General features: G+C 38.5%; 1 protein-coding gene across 1 annotated transcript; it reads right to left on the bottom strand.

Moving 5' to 3' along the window:
* Window positions 1–1,061: 1,061 nt before the first annotated feature.
* Window positions 1,062–22,171, bottom strand: LOC139731765 (neurotrypsin-like). Its single transcript, XM_071642644.1, has 7 exons — window positions 22,003–22,171; window positions 18,755–18,934; window positions 16,788–17,102; window positions 12,890–13,210; window positions 12,153–12,234; window positions 11,583–11,824; window positions 1,062–2,469 (listed from the first exon to the last, which is right to left on the bottom strand). Exons 1-7 carry the CDS (start codon window positions 22,169–22,171, stop codon window positions 2,231–2,233), a joined length of 1,548 nt encoding a protein of 515 aa, XP_071498745.1. The 3' UTR covers window positions 1,062–2,230.
* Window positions 22,172–26,350: the final 4,179 nt, after the last annotated feature.

The raw sequence follows: 26,350 nt of genomic DNA, 5'->3' as shown, positions 1-26,350 counted from the left end.
TTCATTAACTTTGTGGGCAACGTCTGCGAATAATTTACGTTTTTCGGGCGGTGTCCAATTTCTGCATTATTTTGCAGGTGATTTTTAACATTAGAGGTTGATGTTTTTTTCTGCATTAGTGGGCGTATCTATGCTTGTAGGCGTCTCTACATTTGTGGGTTTAACAAGGGACCTAATGAATCGGGTGCATGTTATAACACAGGTTATGCACTTGTGACTGTGTGAGCGTTATATCATTTAGGTACTTTTGCTCGCTGTTAGTGTTCGACGGAATCCGAATCCATTTGAAGTTTCAACCCATGTTGATGTGTGCCATGATTCTTCTTTTATTAATGAAAGATTAATAGAAGAGCGGTATTGTTACCAATCTTGTTCAGGGGAAGTATATGGGGAGAGAAAAATGATTTTGTCAGTAACTGCAATTTGCACTTCAAAAAGAAAGACTAGCATACACAGAAATGGAGGCATCATTATCCTTCTTTGTGGGTATCGCCCACGCCTCCCCCATTGAAGCCTAGTGGTATTTTCGAGCGCTAAAACGAACCATAGCGTACCGACCCCAGGCGAGCAGTTGCGATCTGTGCCAGATTTAGAGTTTCGAGCGCTCAGTGGGTAGCGCACCTCATAAGCTTTTTTAGAGGGGGTCACACATTTTGTAGCAACGGGTTCATTCACCTCCTCACATATTCAACTATGCAATTCGTACTTACAGAGATCCCGAAAAATAGAACGCACTTTTTGTATTATGACTATTTATTATGTGCCTGTTACCCGCATTGTTCACACACGAATTTTTGGTAAACTTTTGGACTGGGCTCTTTTGACGCACATCGGGGTGTGGTCCAATTTTGGCTCGGGTCGGTTGTTACAGTAAACAGTGTTCGAGCGCTCCTCTGGCGCTGGTACAGCACTGGAACGCACCCTACATTTCAAGTCAAAACAGTTCAAATATCACATTCCGAGGACAAGGTGTAAGGCCTCAGAATGTTGGAAATGTCTTACGACGCTTAAGTTCTATTTCTTAAAGTCTACTCAAACAAGATATGAGACCAACACTAAAATGCTTCTTAATCTTGATTTATTGATGAAGAAAAGTTAAATCAGACAAAGTAAGAATAAGTTTCCTAAGAATCATAGATTAAAAAGAACAACAACTATCCATCCACCCAAACAACGACACGCGCGAAAATGCAAGAACTTCTTGTTGTAAAATGGAAAACTATATGCATGTAACGAACAGTACAAAAACATGTGTTCATTTGTCAATCTAACTCAATGGCGTATCCGGAAGTTCCCATTTTAAAAGTTTTTATCGAGTACATGAGGACTGTTAGTTTGTCGTTTGTTGTTTACACCTACTGCTGTCTCAAATTCGGAGATATTCTCGTTCTTTTTTGACATAGTCGTAAGGTGATGACTCAGTAGTTACTTTTATCAGTATACCCCTAATAATAGCAATATCAGCAAGTCGAATGTCTATTTTGGAGAATGGCATATTCATTTTAAATCGGGAATGAAACTGCCTATGGTGTTGTTACTTTATCGAAAAGATACCAAACTACTCGTGCATGTAGTTACTCTTTTTTTCTCCTCCTTGTGATAGAGTTTCTGGTTTATCTAATATCATCAAAATGAGTATTATACTCTGTGCTACAAAAATCACAAGAGTAATCTGAGCAATAAAGAAATAATGAATAAAGAAGTAAAGGCATGTGATTTTAATAATAGATATCAACTCTTACTGAAACATAGCTGAAGTTGGGTTTAAAGTGTATCTGCTCAAGGGCCAATGTTTTTGTGGCCTTTATTTTCCGAGTCTTGCAACAAATCTGCAATTTAGAACTAAATCGTTGATCAATATTATTTTGAATCATATGAATTACTAAACTTTTTAAATAATCAATTTCTTCTTCAACTTGCATGAAAACTACACATGACAAGTTTCATCTATACTCGGAACGAGAATTTGTCCACACGAAAGTCTGACATGGATCACAAAAGAGTCAAGATGGAAAAAGGAGGCGAGTTCAACATTTTGTAGTCAACTTCTGGACCGCGAAATCACCCCATATTGATAAAACTTAAGGAAGAGAATGTGAAGGGTGTTTCACTATTATGGTAAGGAATAATACCTTTTTGATCTTAAGGCAAACGTAATAACAATTTACCAATTAAATCAAAAGGCAGATGTCTGGTGCGTTTCTTTTCGTGAAGAGTGGAGTTCGATCTTTCAGAGCATTCCAAGGGTAGGCCAATCAAACGGTTCCGGGGTTGAAAGAGGACCGTTACCGCACTGCTCAAGAGGAACACAGCGGTCTCCACTCCAGTCTTTCACCAGGCCTCCGAGACAGTTGCAACCAGCCACGCACACTGCCGGGCAGATTCTACCACCGCCAGGCGGGTTGTCACAGGAGGCGGGTCCGCACCCAGACCCACATTCGAGATACTCCATTCCGATTGGGCAGAGATCTTAGAAGAAGAGGAACATAGTATTGCTCTGATGAAGTATGAAGACGTCAGGTACCATATCTCAATCAAACATGGGTGGGGCATTTCATGCAGCGTTTTGTCAGATAAGCTACTGAAATCCTTGCATTTAATTGGCTGAGAGCAAATTTACGAAAAAAGAATATTCCACAAAACGCTTCATGAAATACAACCCCTCCATTTCATTTATTTATCAATCCAGGAGGGTGTTTCATAAAGCTGTTCTTAAAGTTACGAACGACTTCAGAACGACTGGTGATCAGTTCTTAAGTGCTATACTTATCAGAATTTCAATAATTCAGCACAAGAACTGATCACCAGTTGGTCTTAAGTCGTTTGTAACTTTAAGAACAGCTTTATGAAACATCCCCAGGCTTATCTAGCTAGTTTCCTCTCATGTGAGTCTTCATTACAATGGGGATTACAGTGGGATAAGTTGTTAAAAGCCTGTATCACAGCATAATTATCAAGATTTGCTATAGTAATTAATACTGTAGCGTGGTGTCGCAAGTTGGCCGCTTTGACAACTTCAGCGTTGAAAGATATCAAGTCTATAACATGTTTAAGTTACTTGCAACAGATATAGGATTAGCAACCACAGGAGCAGTAAGAGTATTGTTGAGATCAGACCAATGTCAAATCATTGCATTTCAAAATATGTTTTTTTTTTCTTATCATGGAAACAAAGATTTAGACGAAGCGAAAGCCTTAACGTCTGACATGTCTCGCAAAATCTGAATAGAATTTCCCGTCTTAATTCATCATTACATAAAAAACTCGAAATATTTTATGTTCATCAATACTTTTCTTCTGCTGTAACAATTAAGAGATTACAAAAAAAAAAAACACCTAGAAATGTCGCTATGACGACTGGTATGCCTCCGCCAAATTGCATGGTTCTCTGAATAGGTCTATAGCACAATGTCTTGACAATGTGTGATGACAGTTTCACATAACCGGCAAAATATAAAAAATGACAGGTTTGTCACAAATGCATTGAATGTTCATTTTCCTTGAACCAGGTTTATTTGGATGAATGACTGTACTGTCTAATAAGAGTGCAGGTATTTGGGGATTTGTACCCAACTTTTGACCCTTTTATAAGTTTAAAGAAGAAGTGAAAATTTAGCACTTTCACTTGACCTTTGACCTTTTCGCCTTTGACCTTTTGACAAGAAACTTCCAAGAGAATCTGTATTGGGCAATACACGTACATGCATACACTAAGTTTGAAGAAAAAAATCCTGCAAATTGACCTCGACCTTTGACCCCCTGACCTTTTACCCATGACCCATAGATTCCCTACATGATCACTGTCAGTCAGTACATGCATATATACTAAGTTCCATGAAGATACCTTGAAATAATTGTGAAAAAAGTGAAATTTTAACATTTTCACTTGACCGTTGACCCTTGACCTTTGACCTCATGACCGAAATCTCTCTCTGGGGAACCTTTATTTGGTAGTTCACGTAAACACCAAGTTTCAAGAAAATACCTTCAGCCATTGCAAAGATACAGGGGAAATAGTGAAATTTTGAACATTTGACCTTGACCTTTTGACCTTTGACCTTGAGCATGTGCACCCAAAAGTTGATAGGCACAACTTCGCTACCTCATACATATACATGCCAAGTTTCATTAGGATACCTCTAACGGTTTTTTAGATACGCTTTCCACAAAATCGATTACATAATGCCTCCGGCGACACTTCGTGGCGGAGGCATAAAAAGAAAGAAAGCAAATCATGCACATACAGCTAGCAGCAAAATTATTCAATCCCTCTCTTGCATTTTGGACACTCTGGTATAATGAATTATATTATAACTGCAGATTATTACTAAATCATACAAGTGGCGATCAGATAGTTTGTTACAAGTAAATAACAGATCAGTAGCCTTTGATTTGCATATAGTTACAAACTTTGATCATTCATGTATAAAGAGATATAGTCAAGTGAGCACATTTATGGTCATTTTCAGTCCTCTCGGTGATCTCTGAAGCGTAAGGTGAAATGCTTCGTTGAACATGGTTTGTTCACTCAATGTTTTGATAGGTGACACAATATGACTGAATTTGATGTAGGATTCTTAATATTTTAATTGGTATTTTTCATTGTACAAAAATATTTAAATGAACTCATTTCTAGTGAAAGTTCTACCATAGAGTTTGTACAGAGGTTTAGCCATGATATTAATGATTCAAGGTTTAAATCATGTCAAAAGGAATATAACCCATTGAAATGGTAAGAGGTGTGTATAGAATGGCAAGATATTATTCAAAATTCCATAAAAACAAAAGAAATTAATCGTGATCATCAGACCATAACACGTCATGCTTCAGTGATCACAGAAAGGTCTGAAATGACCATAATGTGCTCACTGGACCGTATCTCTTCATGCATGAATGATCAAAGTGTCTAACTATATGCAAATCAAAGACTATTGATCAGGTAAGCATTTGTAATAAACTATCTGTTCACTACCTGTATATGATTTAGTAATTGTAATGTTATTTAATTTGCCATAGTGTCCATAATGCAAGGGGGTTGAATAGTTCTGCAGCCAACTGTAGCAAAGGAATAGTTGTGAGGCTGGGATACAATCTCATTTACATCATGCCACATCTCTCATCCCATTTACAGCATCACTATTTCTCGAATTCCTTAATTTATGTTTTTCCCTGATTTCGATATATCTTTGCCTATTTCCCTTATTTCATTTCATGGTACACAACGGGGAAGACGATTTGAAAATGCCATGGATTTTCTACTTATCCCTTCACTTCGTAACTCAGAAACCCTTAAAGGGGCATTCCAGACGATTTCCATAATTTCACATCATGTAGTACATAAATCGACAGCTCCATGTATAGATTTGTGGAATTTATTGTGGTTCTTGAGCAGAGAAACAAATTGAATGAAAATCTTAAACAAATTACACTGAACAGTGTTGATGACATCAGAGCCTCACATATTTTAGAAATGTAGCAGTGGAATTCCATTACAATACCACTTGCTCAACAAGTTCACCTGTGAAGAATCTATGCATGCCTTCTTCTTTTGTTCTGCTTCCTTGAGCCCCATTTCATGCATTCTTATGGTGAGGCTGCCATGTCATCCCTGTTCATTGCAATTTGTTATAAATTTTGAAAACATTCTTATTTCTCATCCCAGTCACTATAAATTCTGAAAATCTGTAATCAGTTTAGCTAATTTATAGTTGTTCAAATGTAAAAGTCTGAAAATCATCCGGAGGTCCCCTTTAAAGTATACAGGATCCATGAGCCTCTTCAGTGTTGCCACTGTTCTACCAGAGGGCCCTGCTATTATTATAGGTTTTCAGGGTCTATTTCATAATTTCGTCATTCAAGTTCCTATTCTGAGCATTCGATTTCACGCATTCCACGCTCGCAGCATTGAATCAGCAATCAAATTCAAAATCCGGTCATTCGAATTCACTATCCGAGCATTCAAATTCATTGTCGGAGCATTCAAATTCACTATCGGAACATTCAAATTCACTATCGCAACATTCAAATTCACTATCGGAGCATTCAAATTTAACAGAGGAGCACGCATTTCATCGATGAGCATTCAAATTCATGTCAAGCTGGCGACGGAATCTCGTCGGTCATTCAAATTCGTGAATAGGCAACCATGTTCCAAATAATTTAGTTAGTTTGGGGCCGTGTATGCAAGTGTTTTTCATTTGGCTTTGAATATATTGGGATTATATATGACTATTATTTATTTTGCAGTAGAGATCCACCTGTTCATTGTAAATTTTGAACTCGCGCTTAGCGAAAATGAACATACAGCACATGTCCCTCGGATTGTACATAAAATGGAGGTCCCATGTGTGAGAGAGCACAATTCATGCACGTAACAGATCCCACTTCATTTATTCATCGCAAAGACCAGGGTGTTTAAGGCATACATCCAACTAGACCCCATATGAAAGACCAGCTATTGCAGCTGAATATGGGTTATCCAGCCATATTCTTTGATGGAAAAAGAAACAAACAATCAAACATTAGGCACTGTATAGGCCTACAGACGAGCACAATACGGGGGGTTAGTTGACACCTTCGAGGGAAAAAAAAACTAAACAATTTCGACTACTTGAAACTGATACATGAACATTTTATACGTCTTGCTTGTTGTTTATTGCTGTCTTATTGGTTTACTTTTGCGGGACTATGTGACATCACTGTGAGTCAGTTTGTCTTTAAATTGATAAATTGTCTTAAAATTGATGAATTGTCATTATATGTGGTTGGTGTTGGGGCGTTGTCAGCATGCAGTATCATCACGAAATATGATTAAATTGTCGTTGTGTTGTTTGGGTGCACTGCTGATTGGACCTTACAATTTGAAATTTATTGAGATGAAAAACAAAGAATACATGAACAGAGAACAATGTAGAACCTGTAAACAATCATAATTACACTATATGCAAGCCTTCATTGGTTGTGTTGGCCCTTTTTCCTTTCTTAAAAAGTCTACTCCATTTTCCTCCTTAAATTGATTGCACGAAGTAGGAACTTGATCGCCTAAAAATGAAATTGAACGCTCCAAACAAGCTCATCGGGACTATCACATGACTATCGCATGAATTTGAATGCACGAGTAGGAAAGTCGGTGCTCGCATTTGGAAATGGAATGCGCAATCGTAAATTTGATTTCTCGAAAACGAAATGGAACGCCCATAAGTTACCGCTCGGATTCTGAATTTGAATGCCCGAATATTTTCGCGCGTGTGCGCTGTGTGAATTTGAATGACAAAAGTATGAAATTGACCGGGAAAACCTATATTACTCTAGCATTGCCAGGTACCCATTTATACGCCTGGGTCGAGAGAGACATAGTGGGTAAAAAATCTTGTCCAAGGACGTAAGTACTGGGCGAGATTTGAACTCGGGACCTCCGATCGGGAGTCGGGAGTCTCATCCACTATGCCACAGCGCCCCCAACATGCGACATATCGAGATCTTATCGAGATATGAAGCTCCTACGACTTGAAGGATGATACCAAATCATGAAAGGAGCATTTTTTTTTTGTGCCATGTAAGATCTTGCTTCGAATATGCGAAATTTCATCAGGCGACCCAGAGAGCAACCCACTACATCTTCTCAACAGAGATCGTATGCTGAAGTGGTGGGATCCTCAACACGGAATTTCATGATGATTCCACCTCGAGGGCGGCTGAAATCGACCCCACCCACCCGTGGCTTCCACTGACAAAAGCTCAACAGGGGTGGCACGAGCATCTACGTCTCGTGACGGCAACATGCTGTTAACCTCCCGCTCTAACTTCGGTGAACACTGTGCGAGTTCTCGTATATTGAAGTCAAAATCACAACCAATTTCTAACAGTGCTTTGAAAGTTTGTACCGAAAATTTGAATTGCAATGATAATGTTAACACTGGCGAAGCACAAAACGCTCTTCAGGAGCGACCGCATGAACTAATCAAAAGTAAAATTAATAATTTGATGAATGGTTCAATCCCTCCGCTCAGAAAGAGGGGTCTAAAATTTGCCCATTTGAATATTCGTAGTTTAATTTCTAAAATTGATGAACTTAGATTACTTCTGAGACATACATCCCTTGATGCCATTGGTTTGAATGAGACATTTTGTGATTCCATGATTGATGATTCTGAATTGCATATCGATGATTATGTCCTATTACGTAGAGACCGTACAAGACATGGTGGCGGTGTGGCTGTATATATTTCCAAAAGATTCAACTATAAAATAAGAGACGATTTGAATTCATCTACTTTAGAATGCCTTTGGTTTGAATTGCATTATCCAAATAAGCCTTCCATCCTTGTAGGGGAATTTTACAGACCTCCGAATTCTCACGTCGATTTCTTTGACAAATTAGACAGGACTTTGGACTCTGCTCTCTCGGAACATATGAGTTGTATTATATTAGGTGATTTCAATTGTAATTATATGCCACACCAATATGATGTGATTGCCGAAAAAGTTATGTTTTATACAAATATGTACGGACTAAGTCAGTTAATTGATACTGCTACAAGAGTTACAAATACTGCTTCTACTTTAATTGATTTGATATTTGTGTCAGACAAAGAACTTTATAGTGAATGGGAAATATTTGAGACTAGCATTAGTGATCATTATTTGGTATATGCTATTCGGGATTTCAGTGCTAAGATCCATCAAAAATCTGAATGTGCGGAATTTCGCTCATTCAAAAATCTCAATGAGGAGGAATTTTATAGTGATTTGAGAAGTGCTCCGTGGCAGGTCATAAAAGATATAGACGACGTTGATGATGCGTGGGATATGTGGTTGACTCTTTTCAATGATGTTATCAACAAGCACATACCTTTGCGCAAAAAGCGGATAAGAAAACATGCATGTCCATGGATATCTGATGAGATTGTTAAGCTCATGACGGAACGTGATAAAGTTCTCAAAGCTGCTAAATCTAACAATAGTGATGATCTTTGGAATACCTATAAATATCTAAAAAACAAAGTTACTCATCTCATGAGAATAAGAAAAAAACAGTATAACACTGACCAAATTTTACAAAATCGTAACAACAGTAAGAAAATGTGAAAGAGCTTGAGGGAAGTTACGCCTAAATCATCACCCATTTCTCCCAATACCATAAAGGTTGATGATGCAGAAGTATCGGACAACGCAAGTATTGCTGAAGCATTCAACAATATTTTCATATCTAATGCTACTAAAATTACAAAAGACCTACAGAGGAATACTTCTCAAATGATATTAGATGAGGACAAAGGCTTTGTTCCATCTCATTCTCAATTTGATTTAAGTATGATAACGAGAGATTTTGTATTGAGACAGATCGAGCTTCTTGGCATAGATAAAGCAACCGGAGAAGATCACATCGGCTGCAAACTTTTAAAGATGACAAAGAATGTTATTGCAGAATCTCTTTGCGATATTATCAACAAATCCCTGTCTACGGGAGTTGTTCCACGTGAATGGAAAAAGGCTCGGGTAGTACCAATATTTAAAGCAGGAGATATTTCTTCGTTGAATAACTACCGCCCCATCTCAATCTTACCAACAGTGAGTAAAATTATCGAAAGGACCGTACATCAACAACTGAGCGAATTCATGAATGCGAATGATTTACGACACCCTAATCAATCTGGTTTTAGACCATTTCATTCCACATCAACTGCTCTTGCAAAACTTGTGAATCAGTGGTCTTTGAATATAGATAATAATCAAATTTCTGGAGTTGCCTTCATAGATCTTCGGAAGGCATTTGACACTGTAGATCATGACCTACTTTTACATAAATTAAAGTGTATAGGGTGTAGCAAGACGACTGTAGATTGGTTCAAATCCTATCTAAGTGACAGACAGCAAGTGACGCAATTCAAAGGAGCCAAGTCCCACCCTTCAACTATTAAATTGGGTGTACCTCAAGGGTCAATTCTTGGTCCCCTTTTATTTTCAATATATCTACCCGAGTGTACTTAAGAAGGTGTTATAGATATGTACGCTGACGATACGACCCTCACTGTCAGTGCTAATGACGCAACAGTTTTAGAAGAAAAGATAGCTGTTGCACTAAATAAAGTAATGGGGTGGATTAAGAAAAATCGGCTCGTCCTTAACACTGACAAAACTTCTGTCATGATTATCGGCTCCCGTGCTAATCTCGGGAAAATTGAAAATTTCAGTATTTCATTAGATGGTAGTCGGATTAAAAGAGTTCAGTTCACTAAATGTTTAGGTGTTTTAATAGATGAAGAACCGAAATGGTCTAAACAAATCGAAAATGTATGTAAACGTACCCAAAAGTGTCTGCATGATAAAGAGAGCGAAGGCTTTTTTGCCCCAACAGTTCTTAAAATTACTTTATAATAGTCTAGTGTTACCACAATTTGATTACTGTTCTGTTGTTTGGTCAAACAGATTTCAATCCCATACAACTAAGCTAGAAAAAATTCAAAAGAGGGCAGCAAGAATAATTTTGGACAAAACATTTGACACACCGTCAGCTGATTTATTCAAAAGTCTTAAATGGATGACACTAAACAAATGTTTTGATTTCAGCCGCGTTATGATGATATATAAATGCGTCCATAACTTAGCACCTTCGTACCTTCAGGTGCACTTAGTTAAGCCTATAGTGATGTACATGAACATCATACAAGGCTAATAGACAGTGGAAATCTATGTGTACCAAGATATCGCTCTGATTGTCACAAGTGCAGCCCAATCGTATCCTCTGTACTTGAATGGAACAGGCTAGATCATTCAATTAGATCAGCTTCTTCCATATTATTATATTCATTTAAGAGATTGTTTGAGCAAAGTTGCTATTTGTAAGTAACACCCGAAATTCATTCTGGGCTTTATCATTCCTGTATAATAGCGTTTTTAATTGTTATTTCAGCATTGTGGTGAACTCTTGCTGTGGCATGTACTTTTTATGTTACTGTGCAATGTACAGTATGCTGGTATGTATCTACACTGTATTATGTCATCTTCTGTATATACGTTTTGCTATTTAATGTACATATGTTCATCAATATTATTCAGGGCTCCATGGAAGACCGCTATTTATTGGTGAATGGACTACCCTGACAAAAGATTAGAAATAGATAAATAAATAAATAAATAAAATCTCACAGTAACTACAACATCTTGCTTTAACCAAATTATTATATGTATTCAATGAATTCTTACTAAACATGCGGCATATCAATGCATATGTGCATATATCGTCTGCTGGCATCAGATTAGAGCGTGTATAGTGAATCTGGTGTCTTGATATTGGAAAAAAAAAGAAGCACATAAATATATCTGTATAATTTGGTTAAAAGAGGATAAGGCACCGATCTACCAGAAATATGTCCCTGGAATGTTTTCACGATGAAGGCTTAAAGTTTTTGTAATCTCTGCATCTCTGTATCAGTCTGTCTGTCTCTGTCTCTTTGTCCGTTTATATGTGCCTCAGTCTGTCCCCCATTCCCTCTGTCTCTCTCCCGCCAACCCCCCCCCCCACCTCTCTCTCTCTCTGTCTCTCTCTCTCTCTTTCTTTAATTTTCTTCAATATGACCTACCTGGCCCACTCGGACATTCTTCCAGCGGTACACATCTCTGTCCGCCTTCCTGCTCCAACACTGTTCCCGCTGGACAGAAACAACCTGCAACACATTGTCGGGTGCATATCTGGGGGCCGGGGTTATCACAAGTCGCGGGACAAGCCGTGCCGCATCGATTGTACGTCATTCCCGAGGGACAAGTGCAACTCACCTGCTCATTCCGGGAGAAGAACTCCGCAACGCAAGTGCAGGAGTTTGACCTAAGCAAATGTTAGGAAATATGATTTCATGACTACGCGTACACAAAGGAAATAGAAATGTTGCGTTCTAGAGGAGACCAGACTCCATTGTGCTCGTTATTTGACTGTGTCGTATAACTACCATGTCTTAACATTGATTAGTCTTTAATGCAAGAATAACGGAAATTGTATTGAATCCAAATCAAATAATTCCATTTTCACATAAAGTAATGCATGGTGACATACGTAACGCTTACACGGGTCATAATAACCGGGGGATTACTTTCGTTATTTCATACTCCCATGAAATTATGAAGGGCCCTATTTTGAAACTACAAGTATACTGTACCTGCATTCGGCCAGGGGGAACAGATCGCAAGTTGCAAATGTGCAGGGGTCCACAATGCACTGCACAGGATTGGAGCATTGCTCTACTTAAAGAAAAGCAAAGATTTGAAAGATAAAAGAATTGATAAAAACTTGTTAGAACATCGGAGTGGTTAATGCTGGATAATCAGTGGAGGTAAAATTAAAACGCAGTTTTAAATTGAAATTAAAATGACCCCATTTGAGTCATTTTTGTGACCCCGATGCTTGGTTATTTAAAGTGACCACGGAGAACATGGCCACTTTTAACCCCGGTTGTAGTAGGTGCATAGTTGGCCACGGAAACGGGGTTAAAAATTACCCCGTTGTGGTTATTTCTTTTAAGAGTGCATCATTAGGATTGTACTTGGTGTTGTATTTGAGTGTGTGTGTGTTTGTGTTTATGTTTGTTTGTGTGTGTGCGTATGTATTTGAGGCTTTCTTATCGATATGCAGTGAAAATCTATTGCTGTCATCATTGTTTTAGACAAGAGAAAGCAAAATGCCCTTGGCATTGAATTGCAAAATGTAATAAAGCATTAGAGTATACCATAGTATACGATTTCATATGAACGGATGTAATGGTTGTTTATTCATATTCTGTTAACCCATACGCAACAAAACAAATTTCAGGTAGAACCGTTCACTTCTGGTGACAGCTATGTGGGCGGGTTTTTTGCCACTTCATGGAAATTAAGGAACGTGACAAATTTCACTCACCTGCGCATTCAACACCAGCGTCCTCGCTGTGATGGCAGTTATGCTCGCCATATCCGTCGTGCCCGCATTCTGTCAGGTTTTGTTCACTTCCCTCGCATTGCAAATCATCAAAGACTATCTGACCCTGACCTTCACCGAAGTATGCTCGACTAACGGCCCTCCTTGCGCTCGGGTAGCCCAGCATCCTACACACCACATGGGCGTCGTTGAGGTCCCAAAAGTCGTCACAAACGGTTCCCCAAGCACCGTCGTAGAAAATCTCCACACGGCCCTCTCTGGCACTCGGCCCACCAGCGAGTCGGACGTCAAAATTCACGTTTTCTTTTGTTGGGTACAAAGACATTTTAAATCGTAAGTTTCATTCCCATTTTGCTCTTTAAACTTTACTTGCACTGCTGCATCACCTAGATGACAAGGAGTTGTGATTGACAATACTCGTCAATATACTCGAGTATACTATCTACTCTTCGTTTTCAGGTCAGCTCGTCGGCTATAACATCATTTGGATTGGGCCGTGTTTCTCATCCATTGCTATCCTATCACATAGAAATTGTGACATATACTTCCTACTTTACTCTATTTTCATATCTCGTTTTGTTAGTTGATTACCATTGCAGATTTATATTCATACTATTGCCAAAAAGATGCGTCGATTCCACACTCGACAATTTTGCTGTAGCTTTATTCCAGTCATGAAAAACCATTCACTTTCAACTTCGGTGTTTTACCTAAGCTCAACGTCAAAGATAAAACCAAACACTTTCTATGGTATTCTATGGAAAATAAAATGTACCCTTGTTTACAGTCTGGTAGTATTACATAAAATATTTCAGCATCGTCATATTAAGGAATGCATGTTTTCTGACACGGAGGGAAAAGTAACTGACAACTATGTAGCTTGAAAAATCGAAGTGCAAATTGAGTTGTTTATGAATGTGTATGTTGTACTTTATATCCCAAAGGAAGTCAATCAATGCGCTTTTATATTGGGAGGCAACATACTACATAAGTTGATGACAACGTGATCGTCATGTAAACACAATGTATATATGTGAGCCATAGGAAGTGTATCACTTTCTTAACTGTTAAAGAAATTAAAACCATTCACTTTCAACTTCGGTGTTTTACCTAAGCTCAACGTCAAAGATAAAACCAAACACTTTCTATGGTATTCTATGGAAAATAAAATGTACCCTTGTTTACAGTCTGGTAGTATTACATAAAATATTTCAGCATCGTCATCGTCAGGGGCTACGGTACCAGGAGACTTCAACAAGCCATCAACAAAGTTCGTTCTCTCCCCAGATCTGAAGTTCTCAAACCGCAAACCAACAAGCAGGACACCAATGACAGAATACCCCTCGTGACCACTTTCCATCCCAATCTACCCTCTCTCCACAATATCCTTCGTGATAACCACCATATCCTTCATACCTCTGATCGTCTCTTACAGGCCGTCCAAGATACTCCCATCCTGGCATACCGACGCCCCCACAACCTCAAGGATCTCATCGTCCGTGCTGAAGTACCCTCCCTCACTGACAATTCTTCTCCTTTACAGCATGGCACATTCAAATGTTCAGCCAGTAGGTGCATCATTTGTAGCATACACATCCACGAGAGTGACTCTGTCACCAGCAACTCTACCGGCCTCTCTCACCACACGAAGGGAAACATCACTTGTACCACCACTAATGTCGTGTATCTCATCACTTGCAGAGTTTGTAGAATCCAGTATGTTGGGGAAACCAAGACAACACTCAAAAGACGCTTCTATGGACACAGATCTACTGTCAACACAGCCAAGCTCGACACTCCAGTGGGCCATCATTTCAATCTACCTGATCATTCCATCACTGATATGACTCTACAGGGCATTGAATCTTTAGGCACTCGTCCAGACACAGTCAGAACCAGCAGAGAGTAGCTCTGGATGAGACGTCTTCACACTATCCAACCCCATGGCCTCAACATCCAGGAGGGAAATGACTAACCACCTTTTATTTCCTTTTATTATTATTACCATTGTTAAACTGCAAAACCAGTATTCCCTACAGTCAAGCCCTCAGACTTCGCCGTATCTGCTCTGAGGATTCTGAGTTTTCTTTCCATGCCAGGAACCTGAAGAGACATCTCGCAGCCAGGGGCTACGGTACCAGGAGACTTCAACAAGCCATCAACACAGTTCGTTCTCTCCCCAGATCTGAAGTTCTCAAACCGAAAACCAACAAGCAGGACACCACTGACAGAATGCCCCTCGTGACCACTTTCCATCCCAATTTACCCTCTCTCCACAATATCCTTCGTGATAACCACCATATCCTTCATACCTCTGATCGTCTCTTACAGGCCGTCCCAGATACTCCCATCCTGGCATACCGACGCCCCCACAACCTCAAGGATCTCATTGTCCGTGCTGAAGTACCCTCCCTCACTGACAATTCTTCTCCTTTACAGCATGGCACATTCAAATGTTCAGCCAGTAGGTGCATCATTTGTAGCATACACATCCACGAGAGTGACTCTGTCACCAGCAACTCTACCGGCCTCTCTCACCACACGAAGGGAAACATCACTTGTACCACCACTAATGTCGTGTATCTCATCACTTGCAGAGTTTGTAGAATCCAGTATGTTGGGGAAACCAAGACAACACTCAAAAGACGCTTCTATGGACACAGATCTACTGTCAACACAGCCAAGCTCGACACTCCAGTGGGCCATCATTTCAATCTACCTGATCATTCCATCACTGATATGACTCTACAGGGCATTGAATCTTTAGGCACTCGTCCAGACACAGTCAGAACCAGCAGAGAGAAGCTCTGGATGAGACGTCTTCACACTATCCAACCCCATGGCCTCAACATCCAGGAGGGAAATGACTAACCACCTTTTATTTCCTTTTATTATTATTACAATTGTTATTCTCTTTTTCATTTTTGAATTTCATTCTGTTCTTTCCTTGCGCTTTTTCCATTTGCAGACCCGTTTATTCTTAATCAATTCCTTCCTCTAGTCCGAGTCTCTTTTATACAGCCCATTTCTACCTAAACATACACACACTTGGTTTTGTTGGTTTATACATACTTGTGCTTACTATGCCTTGCCTGCTTATCTACATACAATGTATACAATTTTCTCTCCCCCACTTTTTTCATATGTGTTTTATTTCATTTCTTTTATCAATATCTTTTTCATTACTGTTATTTCAATTGTCATTATCATTACTGAGTGTGTATATACACTTTTATATGTTTGATTACTTCCTTTTGCTGCCTCTTCCTGGTAATCCTTTCAGGGTTTCTCTGCTTGCTCAGCCCCCCCCCCCCCTTCCCCTTGCTGTTGCCTCTTTCACTCTTTCCCTTTCTTTATCCCTCTGGTGTTCCTTATCTTCTTTGATGTTGCCTCCCTATTCATCCTTTTCCTTCCTTGGTTGCCCCCTTGATCCTCTTGATCAGCACTGACCCTCCTCTGCCTTTTGTCTGTCCACTCTCCTCTTCCCTTTCTCTGTCCACCCTCCTGCTCTAATCCCCCTCTCTTTACCTGTTGGGCTCCTTGCCCATGACCTCCCACCCTCTCCTTTGTTTTCTTTGTTCTGTGTACCCAGCCTGTCCCTGTCTGTTCTTGTGTGTAGTCCTTATATGTGATTGCTTTCCATGCTTGTTTGTCATTTTGCCTCTGACGAAGATTCTGCTAGGATTGAAAGCTCAGGCCCCTTTTGACTCCATTTTAATCCATTGGCTCGCCTTTATTGGATAAGCAGTTTCCAGCAGTTTTTTTGCCACAGAAATTAAAAGACATAAAAAGAAAAGCATTTGACAGGGAAATTTGAGAAATATTGATTCATCAAGTCTTACAGTATGTATATTGTGAACGGGAAATTCTGCCCACTCACCTTGACATACAACACCAGCGTCCTCTAAATGACGGCAGTTATGCACGCCATATCCCGTGTGACTGCATTCTGTCAGGTTTTGTTCACTTCCCTCGCATTGCACATTATCAAGGACTATCTGACCCTGACCTTCACCGAAGTATGCTCGACTAACGGCCCTCCTGGCTCTCGGGTAGCCCAGCATTCTACACACCACCTGAGCGTCGTTGAGGTCCCAAAGGTCGTCACAAACGGTCCCCCAAGCCCCGTCGTAGAAAATCTCCACCCGACCCTCTCTGGCGCTCGAACCATTAACGAGTCGAATGCCAAAATTTCCTGGTGTTTAATCGATAAAAAAAAAAGAAATACAATTTTCAATTTCTCTTTATTTCTTGAACATTTTACCGTTATTTCTGCAAGAATAACAGAACCAGAATGTCTCAAGTGTGACGATTTGTTGAAGAAAAGTCAAAATTTGAGAGTTAAATTTAAAAGAATGAAGAAAGTGAAATTCGAGACAAATGAAAACAAGTAAATATTTTCTTCACTTTATTCTTTCCATAATTTATAAGGAATGCACTTCGAGTTGTCAAGCTGAACCTCAATAATGTTTGCTTGGTTTTGTACTAGTTTCTAGGTGTTACAAAAAACATTTCCCACTTTTGATCCTTTATAGTTCAAAAACTATATGTCAGATTGACATGAGCAATAGCTGAATAGTGTACAATTTTGTTGGAGGTAATTTGAAAATGAAAGCATGCTTCAGTTTCGTTAAATTCAACATTAATTTTTTTTTCAGTTAGGTTTCAGATTTTGCTCTATTTTCAACCCTCTGTACAAAACTTCAACTTTGCACAGGGGTTATTGGTGTGTATGGGAGTGTGTTGTTGATACCCAGACAATGGTCCTACACAATGGCCAGGATTGGAATGCTCTATTACACATTTCTGAGGAATTCCACTATCACAGCTAGTCTTTATTTATTCTGAAATGTGGTGTATGCAAGCACATGGAAACATGTGCTTATTTTTTTTTCATGTGCATGCATTTCACCCTGTATCATGAAGTCAGACTAGCAGTGCTGAAGACAATCCACATGAATAAAAAGCATTTATGTGCCTTGCAGCAAAGCTCTGAACAGGTGGTATCCAGGTCCATTGTTCAGGGTCATTGTAAACACACACTCACATACACACTATTGGTTCCTGTGTAAAGTTCAAGTTTTGTACAGAAGGTTAAAATATGATCAAAATCTGGAACCTAACATTGAAATAAATCATTGATTTCAAGAAACTAATATATTTTTTCATATCTAAACCACCTCCAACTAATTTTGTACACTATTCAGCTATTACTCATATCAATGACAGTTTTATCTGATATATAGTTTTTGAACTATTAAGAATCAAAATTGGGGAATGTTTTTGTAACACCTAGTACAACAAAAGCCAGGTACAAATAGTATACAAGATAAAGACACATAATATTTGATTGAGAGAAATTAATTTCTACAGTAACATGCTTAAGTTGCTATATTTCAGTGTCCTCCGGCAGGTGACCGATGTTTTTTTAGGAGTTTCTTTTTCTTGGGTGAGACTTAAGCGAATTTGCAGGTTATATAAACCTAAATGGCTGCTCACGTTATACGCATATACTATAGTTTGGCTTCAATAATTAATTTTGTTTTCTCCCGATATGCGAAACTCTGACATGGATCACAAGATTCAAGAAGAAGAAGAAAAAGAAGCCTATTCCATATTTACGGTCATATTTACTTTAACATGTAGATAATAGGGAATAAGACATCATTTCTAATCACAGGGCAACTATGAAACGACTTAACTATCATACGAAAAAAAAAAATGGTTCGGGCCAGTTTCTATTTTGGATAGGGAGGACTAAAAGTGGAAAAGAGAGTGAGAGAGAGAAAAAATGGAGGACTGGGAGTTTTCAGGAAAGTCGGTAATGGTTTGAAAGTGGATCGTTACCGCACTGAGCAGGAGTAACACACCGGTCCCCGTTCCAGTCGATCACCAAGCCTTCAGGACAGTAGCAGCCAGGCCGACACACTGCTGGGCAGAATCTACGGCTGTTGAGCGGGACGCCACAGCGGGCGGGCCCGCACCCTGACCCACACCCGTTAAACGTCATCCCAGGTGGGCACCGATCTTAAATAGGAGAGAAACATCACACATCTCTGATAAGGACTCGGGGATAACTATACAACAACAATAGTAACACCAACAACAATCCTAGACATTTCAGCCATTTGTTCTTCTGGGCTCTTATACTTATACAATCTCCCCTCATATGAGCGTGGGGAATAATTACCGAGTAATATGAATTTCAAGAGCCAATATAGGCCTATCATCAGTGCTTGCTGTAACATGCTGTCGTGAGTTAGACTGATATATGATAACTTCAGTGTTCAAAAATCGCAGTTCAATAGGTTTAAATTGCCCGTAACAGATATCATGGATATAGTATAGGTTTTCCCGATCAATTTCATACTTTTGTCATTCAAATCGATTAATGTGCATTCAAGTTCACAAAACGCACTTAGGCCTACGCGAAAATATTCCGGCATTCAAATTCAGAATCCGAACAATAAATTTCATTTATGGGAGTTTGTTTTTTTTTTCGTTTTCGTTAAATCAAATTCACGCTTGGGCGTTCAATTTCCAAAATAATGCGAGCATTGCATTTCCTACTCCTGCATTCAAATTCACGCGATAGTACCGTCATAGTTCTAATGAGCTTGTTTGGAGCGTTCAATTTCATTTTCAGGCGATCAAGTTCCTACTTCGTGCGATCAATTTAACAAGAAAATTGAGTAGACTTTTTTAAGAAAGGGGAAAGGGCATTTACAACCAATGAAGGCTTGCATTCTTGTATTCTTTGTTTTTCATCTCAATAAATTTAAATTGTAAGGTCCAATCAGCAGTGCATCCAAACAACACAACGCCACAATCGATGATACTGCATGCCTGACAACGCCCCAACACTTATCACACAATTGAAATGCATCAATTTAAAGACAAACTGACTCACAATGATCTCACATAGTCCCGCACACCGCAAAAGTAAACCAATGATATAGCAATAAACAACAAACAAGACGTATACAGTGCTCATGTTATCAATTTCAATGTAGTGGATTTTTTAAAGGTGTCAACCCACCTTCCGTATTATGCTCGTCTGTAGGCTATACAGTCCCTAATGTTTTTTTTATTCATTTTCCATCTAGGAAGACGGCTGGATAGCCCATATTCAGCTGCAATAGCTGGCCTTCCATGGGGTGCAGTTTGGATGTAAGGTGGGACCATTTCACCGGGTTAAACCCCCTGCTCTTTGAGATTAATAAATGATGTGGAATATTTCACGTGCATGAGTTATGACTCTCTCACACATGGCATCTCCATTTTATGTCCTGTCCGAGGGGCTTATAGATGTGCCTGTATATTCCTTTTCGTGGGACCCGAGTGCAATTTTTTTTTTTGATGAACAGGTGGACCTCTACTGCAAAATAAATAATGTTCATCGTGGATCCCGATATATTCAAAGCTAAATGAAAAAGACACACACACACGGTCCCAAACTAAGTTAATTCAGGACTTCTTTTAAAATAATTGAATGCAGTTATTTCGAACATGGTTGCCTATACACGAATTTGAATGACCGACGAAATTTTATCGCCAGCTTTACATGAATTTGAATGCTCATTGCTGAAACGCAAGCTCCTCTCTTGAATTTGAATGCTCCGATAGTGAATTTGAATGACCGGATTTTGAATTTTATTGCTGATTCAGTTTGGAAATGTTTTCACAAAAAATGATCAGAGGCAAATTTCTAAGAGCCGAAAGTGTCTTCGCCAGGCGCGTTCTTCACTGAACAGGAAAAAAAAAAGAAAAGTCATTTTGTGCATAAATCGCGGTGAGATTGTTGTAAGCGGTACTTCTATGAGGAAATCGATTTATGACACAAAACAACAACAACAACACCACAACAACAACAACAACAACACACACACACAAACAAACAAGCAAACAAACAAAACCTCCTATGCTGAAGAGATTCTTAGTTGGTCACGGCTCAACTTATCATCACGTGTTAGCGTGTTAACACTTTTCTTCAGATTTGAAAACCTAGGATTCCCCCGTTTAAAAAAAAAAAAAATAACTGTGTCTTTCATTTGTCTTTCCTTGTTCCCGTTCACGGTACACATGGAACACGAATGGAGTGGATATGCCCATAAAAATCTCTCAAATCGGGATAGTTCTCTCAATGATATCATCTATCAATCACTGCATTATCAAACAGTCAAATCTGCCTTAGCGGCCACCTGTCTAAGGAGGTCACTCTTTTCGTTTCCCATAGGTGGCCGCTATAGACACGTGTGACTGTATATTAAGTAGGCCTACTACAGGTACAGAAAAGTACAATTCGGAATTGAAATCAACTAGAATAGAATTATCACAACATTGATCTTGTTGTAATAAAATTATTGGGAAGTTTTCCTTCGTCCTGTAAGATCACAAAGCAACAACACTATCTTCACTTATTCAAATATTAGTTATTCAATCATTTCATCACCTTGACAGAACATCATTTGTTTGCATGTTTGCATCAAATATGAACGTTTGTGATAAGTAATCGAGTGACTGCATTTCGCTTAACCATAGAAAAGTGTAGTTGCTGATTCTTGGATGTACATGTATTGCCATAAGTCATCTTACAAAGATATGAAGCTCCTACGACATGAAAGATGATACTAAATCATGAAAGGGACATTTTTTTTTTTCGTGCCACGTAAGATCTCACAGTACCTACATCATCTTGATTTAACCAAATAATTAAGTGTATTCAATGAATTCTTACTAAACATGCGACATATGCGCTCGTATCTTCTGCTGGCATCAGAGTAGAGCGTGTATATTGAATCTGGTGTCTTGATATCGAAAAAAAAATGAAGCAAATATATCTGTATATCTTAGTTAAAAGAGGATAAGGCACCGATCTACCAGAAATATGTCCCTGGAATGTTTTTGCGATGAAGGCTTAAAGTTTTTATAATATCTGCATGTCTGTATCAGTCTGTCTGTTTCTGTCTCTTTGTCCGTATGTATCTCAGTCCCCATTCCCTCTGTCTCCAATCCCCCCCTCTCTCTCTCTCTCTCTCTCTCTCTCTCTATCTCTCTTTCTCTATCTTTCTTTCATTTTCTTCAATATGACCTACCTGGCCCACTCGGACATTCTTCCAGCGGTACACATCTCTGCCCGCCTGGCTGCTCCAACACTGTTCCCGCTGCACAGAAACAACCTGCAACACATTGTCGGGTGCATATCTGGGGTCCGGGGTTATCACAAGTCGAGGGACAAGCCGTGCCGCATTGATTGTACGTCATTCCCGAGGGACAATCTTCTGCAGGCATCAGATTAGAACGTGTATACATAGTTAATTTGGTGTCTTGATGTTTCAAAAAAAATGAAGCAAATATATCTGTATATCTTAGTTAAAAGAGGAAAAGGCACCGATCTACCAGAAATATGTCCCCGGAATGTTTTTGCGATGAAGGCTTAAAGTTTTTGTAATCTCTGCATGTCTGTATCAATCTGTCCGTCTCTGACAGGGGTTATCACTGTGTCTTTCATTTGTCTTTCTTGTTCCCGTTCACGATACACATGGAACACGAATGGAGTGGATATGCCCATAAAAACCTTCCAAATCGGGATAGTTCTCTCAATGATATCATCTATCAATCACCGCATTATTACACATTCAAACCTGCCTTAGCGGCCACCTGTCTATGGAGGTCACTCTTTTCGTTTCCCATAGGTGGCCGCTATAGACAGGTGTGACTGTATATTAAGTACTACAGGTACAGAAAAATACAATACTGAATTGAATCAACTTGAATAAGATTATCACAACATTGATCTTGTTGTCATAAAATTATTGGGAAGTTTTCCTTCGTCCTGTAAGATCACAAAGCAACAACACCATCTTCACTTAATCAAATATTAGTTATTCAATCATATCATCTTGACAGAACATCATTTGTTTGCATGTTTGCATCAAATTTGAACGTTTGTGATAAGTAATCGAGTGACTGCATTTCGCTTAACCATAGAAAAGTGTAGTTGCTGATTCTTGGATGTGCATGTATTGCCATAAGTTACCATTACGAGATATGAAGCTCCTACGACTTGAAGGGTGATACTAAATCATGAAATAGTCTAGTGGGATTTGGGGAAAATATGACTGTTAGAGGCATTTTTTAGTAAAAGTTGGGAACCGGTCTATTTTGTATAATTCAAGTACGCTGAATCCAAAAATTCCGGTTCCCAAGCGGAATTTTGAGTCTAAGAGCATCTAATTTGCATAAACAAAATGGCCGCCAATTCATTGCTTTTTAAGGTGTTTCGATGATCTAATTTTCATAAAATCTCCCTAGACATGCAGAAATAGTAATAATTTCAGAAATTAAGGTGCAAAGACAATAGCTAGGTCATCATTTGTTCATAACTTTCACTTATATATGCAAATTAAGAAGTGAAATATGCAAATTAGGCGTTGCCGCTGATACAGTATCGCATTACCGCATATATGCACATGTATAGTACCCACTTGTTCACTTCTGTTTTTAATCATTTTAACAAGTTACCGGGCAAACAAAAAGTACTTTGTGTCGCCGGAATCAAATCAAAATAAATCAATTCAAAAGAATTCAATCAATTCAAAAGAATTGAATTAAACTTATGCAAATATCTATGCAAATTGGTATACAAGAGGATACATAACTGGCCGGATTCTAGATTCTACAACGCGTTGCTGCAATATATGGATCTGAATCATAATTCTTAAGATAGTTATCATTGTATTAAGAGGTTCACGATTCCTAGTGTGCTAAAGAGATACAAGAACCAACCTTATGTATCAAAACAAAACATGCATCTCATTTGCATAATAAATTATGCAAATATTTTTCCATTTTCTCAGCATATTTTCCCCTTAAACAATGTTTTGCTATTAAAATGTACCTTGGCGTAGTGAAAAATATAGATATGCTATCGGTCAAACAAAGTGTACATGTTGTCATCTGAGTCCGAGGAAAATCAAGTGCTGGAATCAACCAATTCAGAATAAAAAAAAATGAATAACAATATTTGTAATAACGTATGCAAATTGGTATGCAAGAGGCTTTACTACGACAGGCTTCGAGATTCTACAACACATTGCCGCGATATATGAATCTGAATCATTATAGTTATAATATCAAGACGTAAGTTGATGATTCTTTTGTGATAAAGGAGATACAAGAAAAAAACACAGTTATTAGAAATACCCTAATAATCTAATTTGCATATAAATTATACAAATAGTTGGCCATTTCTATGGATATATTCCCTAAAACAAAGTCTTGCTATCAAAATGTACCTTGGCGTACTAAAATACAGATATCGGGCAATCACGTTGCACATAATGATGTCGTCAGAGTCCGAAGTAAATCAAGTACTGGAATCAATCAATAAAGGAGAACTGAATGACACTAAAATGAAATATGTTTGCGAATTGATATTCAAGAGGCCGTAGACCAGGCAGGTTTCGAGATTCTACAACGCACTGCCGCAATATATGAATATGTTTCATAACAGTTATAACAATATCAAGACCTGGTGTGATTAAGAGATGCAAAAATTAACTGCAACTACTAAACAACACATATCTATTATCTCATTTGCATAATAAATTATGCAAATATTCACCCATTTTCTATACATATTTGCCACCAACACAAGGTCTTGCCATCAAAGTTATCGAGCAATCATGATTGTGCACATCACTATATATTACTCTACGGATTAGTGCAAGGTCGCTTTATCCACCCTGCACTTTGTCGTTTTTCATTGGATAGATTGGTTTATAATTATTTTCAATCTGTTGAATTTAAAATCAGGTGGCAACTTTCATAAATCTCGTCATAATTTATGGTTTTTTTTTTAATTTATCTCTTCACCCACTCTGCAGGCTCAAGCAAAAAAAAAAATTGTAAGAAAAATCCTGGTATCTCGGACAGTGTCGGAAACAGAAACGAAGGATGAACTTTGTATTACTGTAGTCATCAACACCTTTATATTTTGGCTGAAAAGAAACATAATCTGAGTCAAAAAGTCTATTTCTCAATCGAGCTAAATTGATCTACATTCATGCAAGGTTTGCATTGGGTTTGTTTGGATTGGAGCTAGATATATCAGTTGTACAGGCTGTAGACCAGATCAAAACGTTCCCATCCATTGTCTACTGGTGAAGAAAGATCAGGTCTGGCACAGTGAGCAGGATTTTCATCCTTTTTTATCTTTTTTAAAAAATACTGGAGTATTGTCGTTGGACTGCTTCTCGAGCGTTCAGTATACTTTTGTCGGTAAAATGGCGGAACATATTTTTGTGCCAAACGAGCTTGTGTGATGCATCTTTTGAATCGAATATAAGTTCATTCTTATAAAGGCGACTGATAACAACCATGTTCTTGGAACCCTTTAGTTTTCTTCTCGTACAAGCAGCATCCTTGATGATTGTGAGTCATTGATCACTTGCTTTAATAAGAGTGCTACTGTCAGTATCAATCTGGCAGAAAAAGCACAACTCCAGTATCTACGGAAGAAGGCCTCTTTAAGGTAGCTATCGGATCGATGTTATCTCTCAAGGGAACAAAAATAACTTCATGTTCGGAAGGTGGTGGAAAACCCAGGTCCTCCATGAAAAGATCCATATCCTAATTCTTGGGCAGAAATTCAAGTGACAATGTGGGTATTCAAAAACTATACTTGATAAAGCATAATAATGAGAGGCAAAATGGCGACCATGTGTCATATGGCGACCATGTGTCATGTGTCATATTTCAAATTTCTTGGTATTTTTGTAGATAATAAACTTTCTTGGAAAATACATATTGATCATATTTGCAAAATCATCTCTCGAAATATAGGTGTTATGAACAGACTAAAATTTTATATTCCTGAAAAGACATTACTTGTGTTATACTCCTCTTTGATATTCCCTTACCTTCATTATGGAATTTTAGCTTGGGGCAATACACATCAGACGCTGCTGAATAGAGTGTTATTATTGCAAAAGAAAGCCCTCCGTATCATTTCCAATTCTCCCACTCGTTCACATACAAATGTATTGTTTAACTGTAATAAGCTACTAAAAATTAACGAATTATTTTTATACAACTTAGGCCAATTTATGTATATGTATGATAACAGTTTACTGCCACCTATCTTTGGTTCTATGTTCCAAAAAAATCAATCATTCCATAATTACCCCACCCGACGCTCTAACGAGTTTCATTTACCACTTCTTCGAACGATTTTAGCAAAGAATACACTTATTTACACTGGACCTAATTATTGGAATTCCTTGAACCACGATATAAAATCTGCTCCCTCTATATACTCCTTTAAAAGGAGATTGAAGTTTTTTTCTTTTGCAATCCTATAATGACGACCCCCTGAATCAGATTAGTTCATAGGCTTATTTTGTTTCCCGTCCGCAAAATCTTTATTGCCGTTTTTTTCAT

Source organism: Diadema antillarum, unplaced genomic scaffold, assembly GCF_040938485.1.
Source record: "Diadema antillarum isolate AM-2024a unplaced genomic scaffold, OU_Dant_1.0 seq00000384_RagTag, whole genome shotgun sequence".
Taxonomy (NCBI): Eukaryota; Metazoa; Echinodermata; class Echinoidea; order Diadematoida; family Diadematidae; genus Diadema; species Diadema antillarum.
Note: the sequence above shows the minus strand (reverse complement) of the source record. Positions and strands in the feature narration are given on the sequence as shown.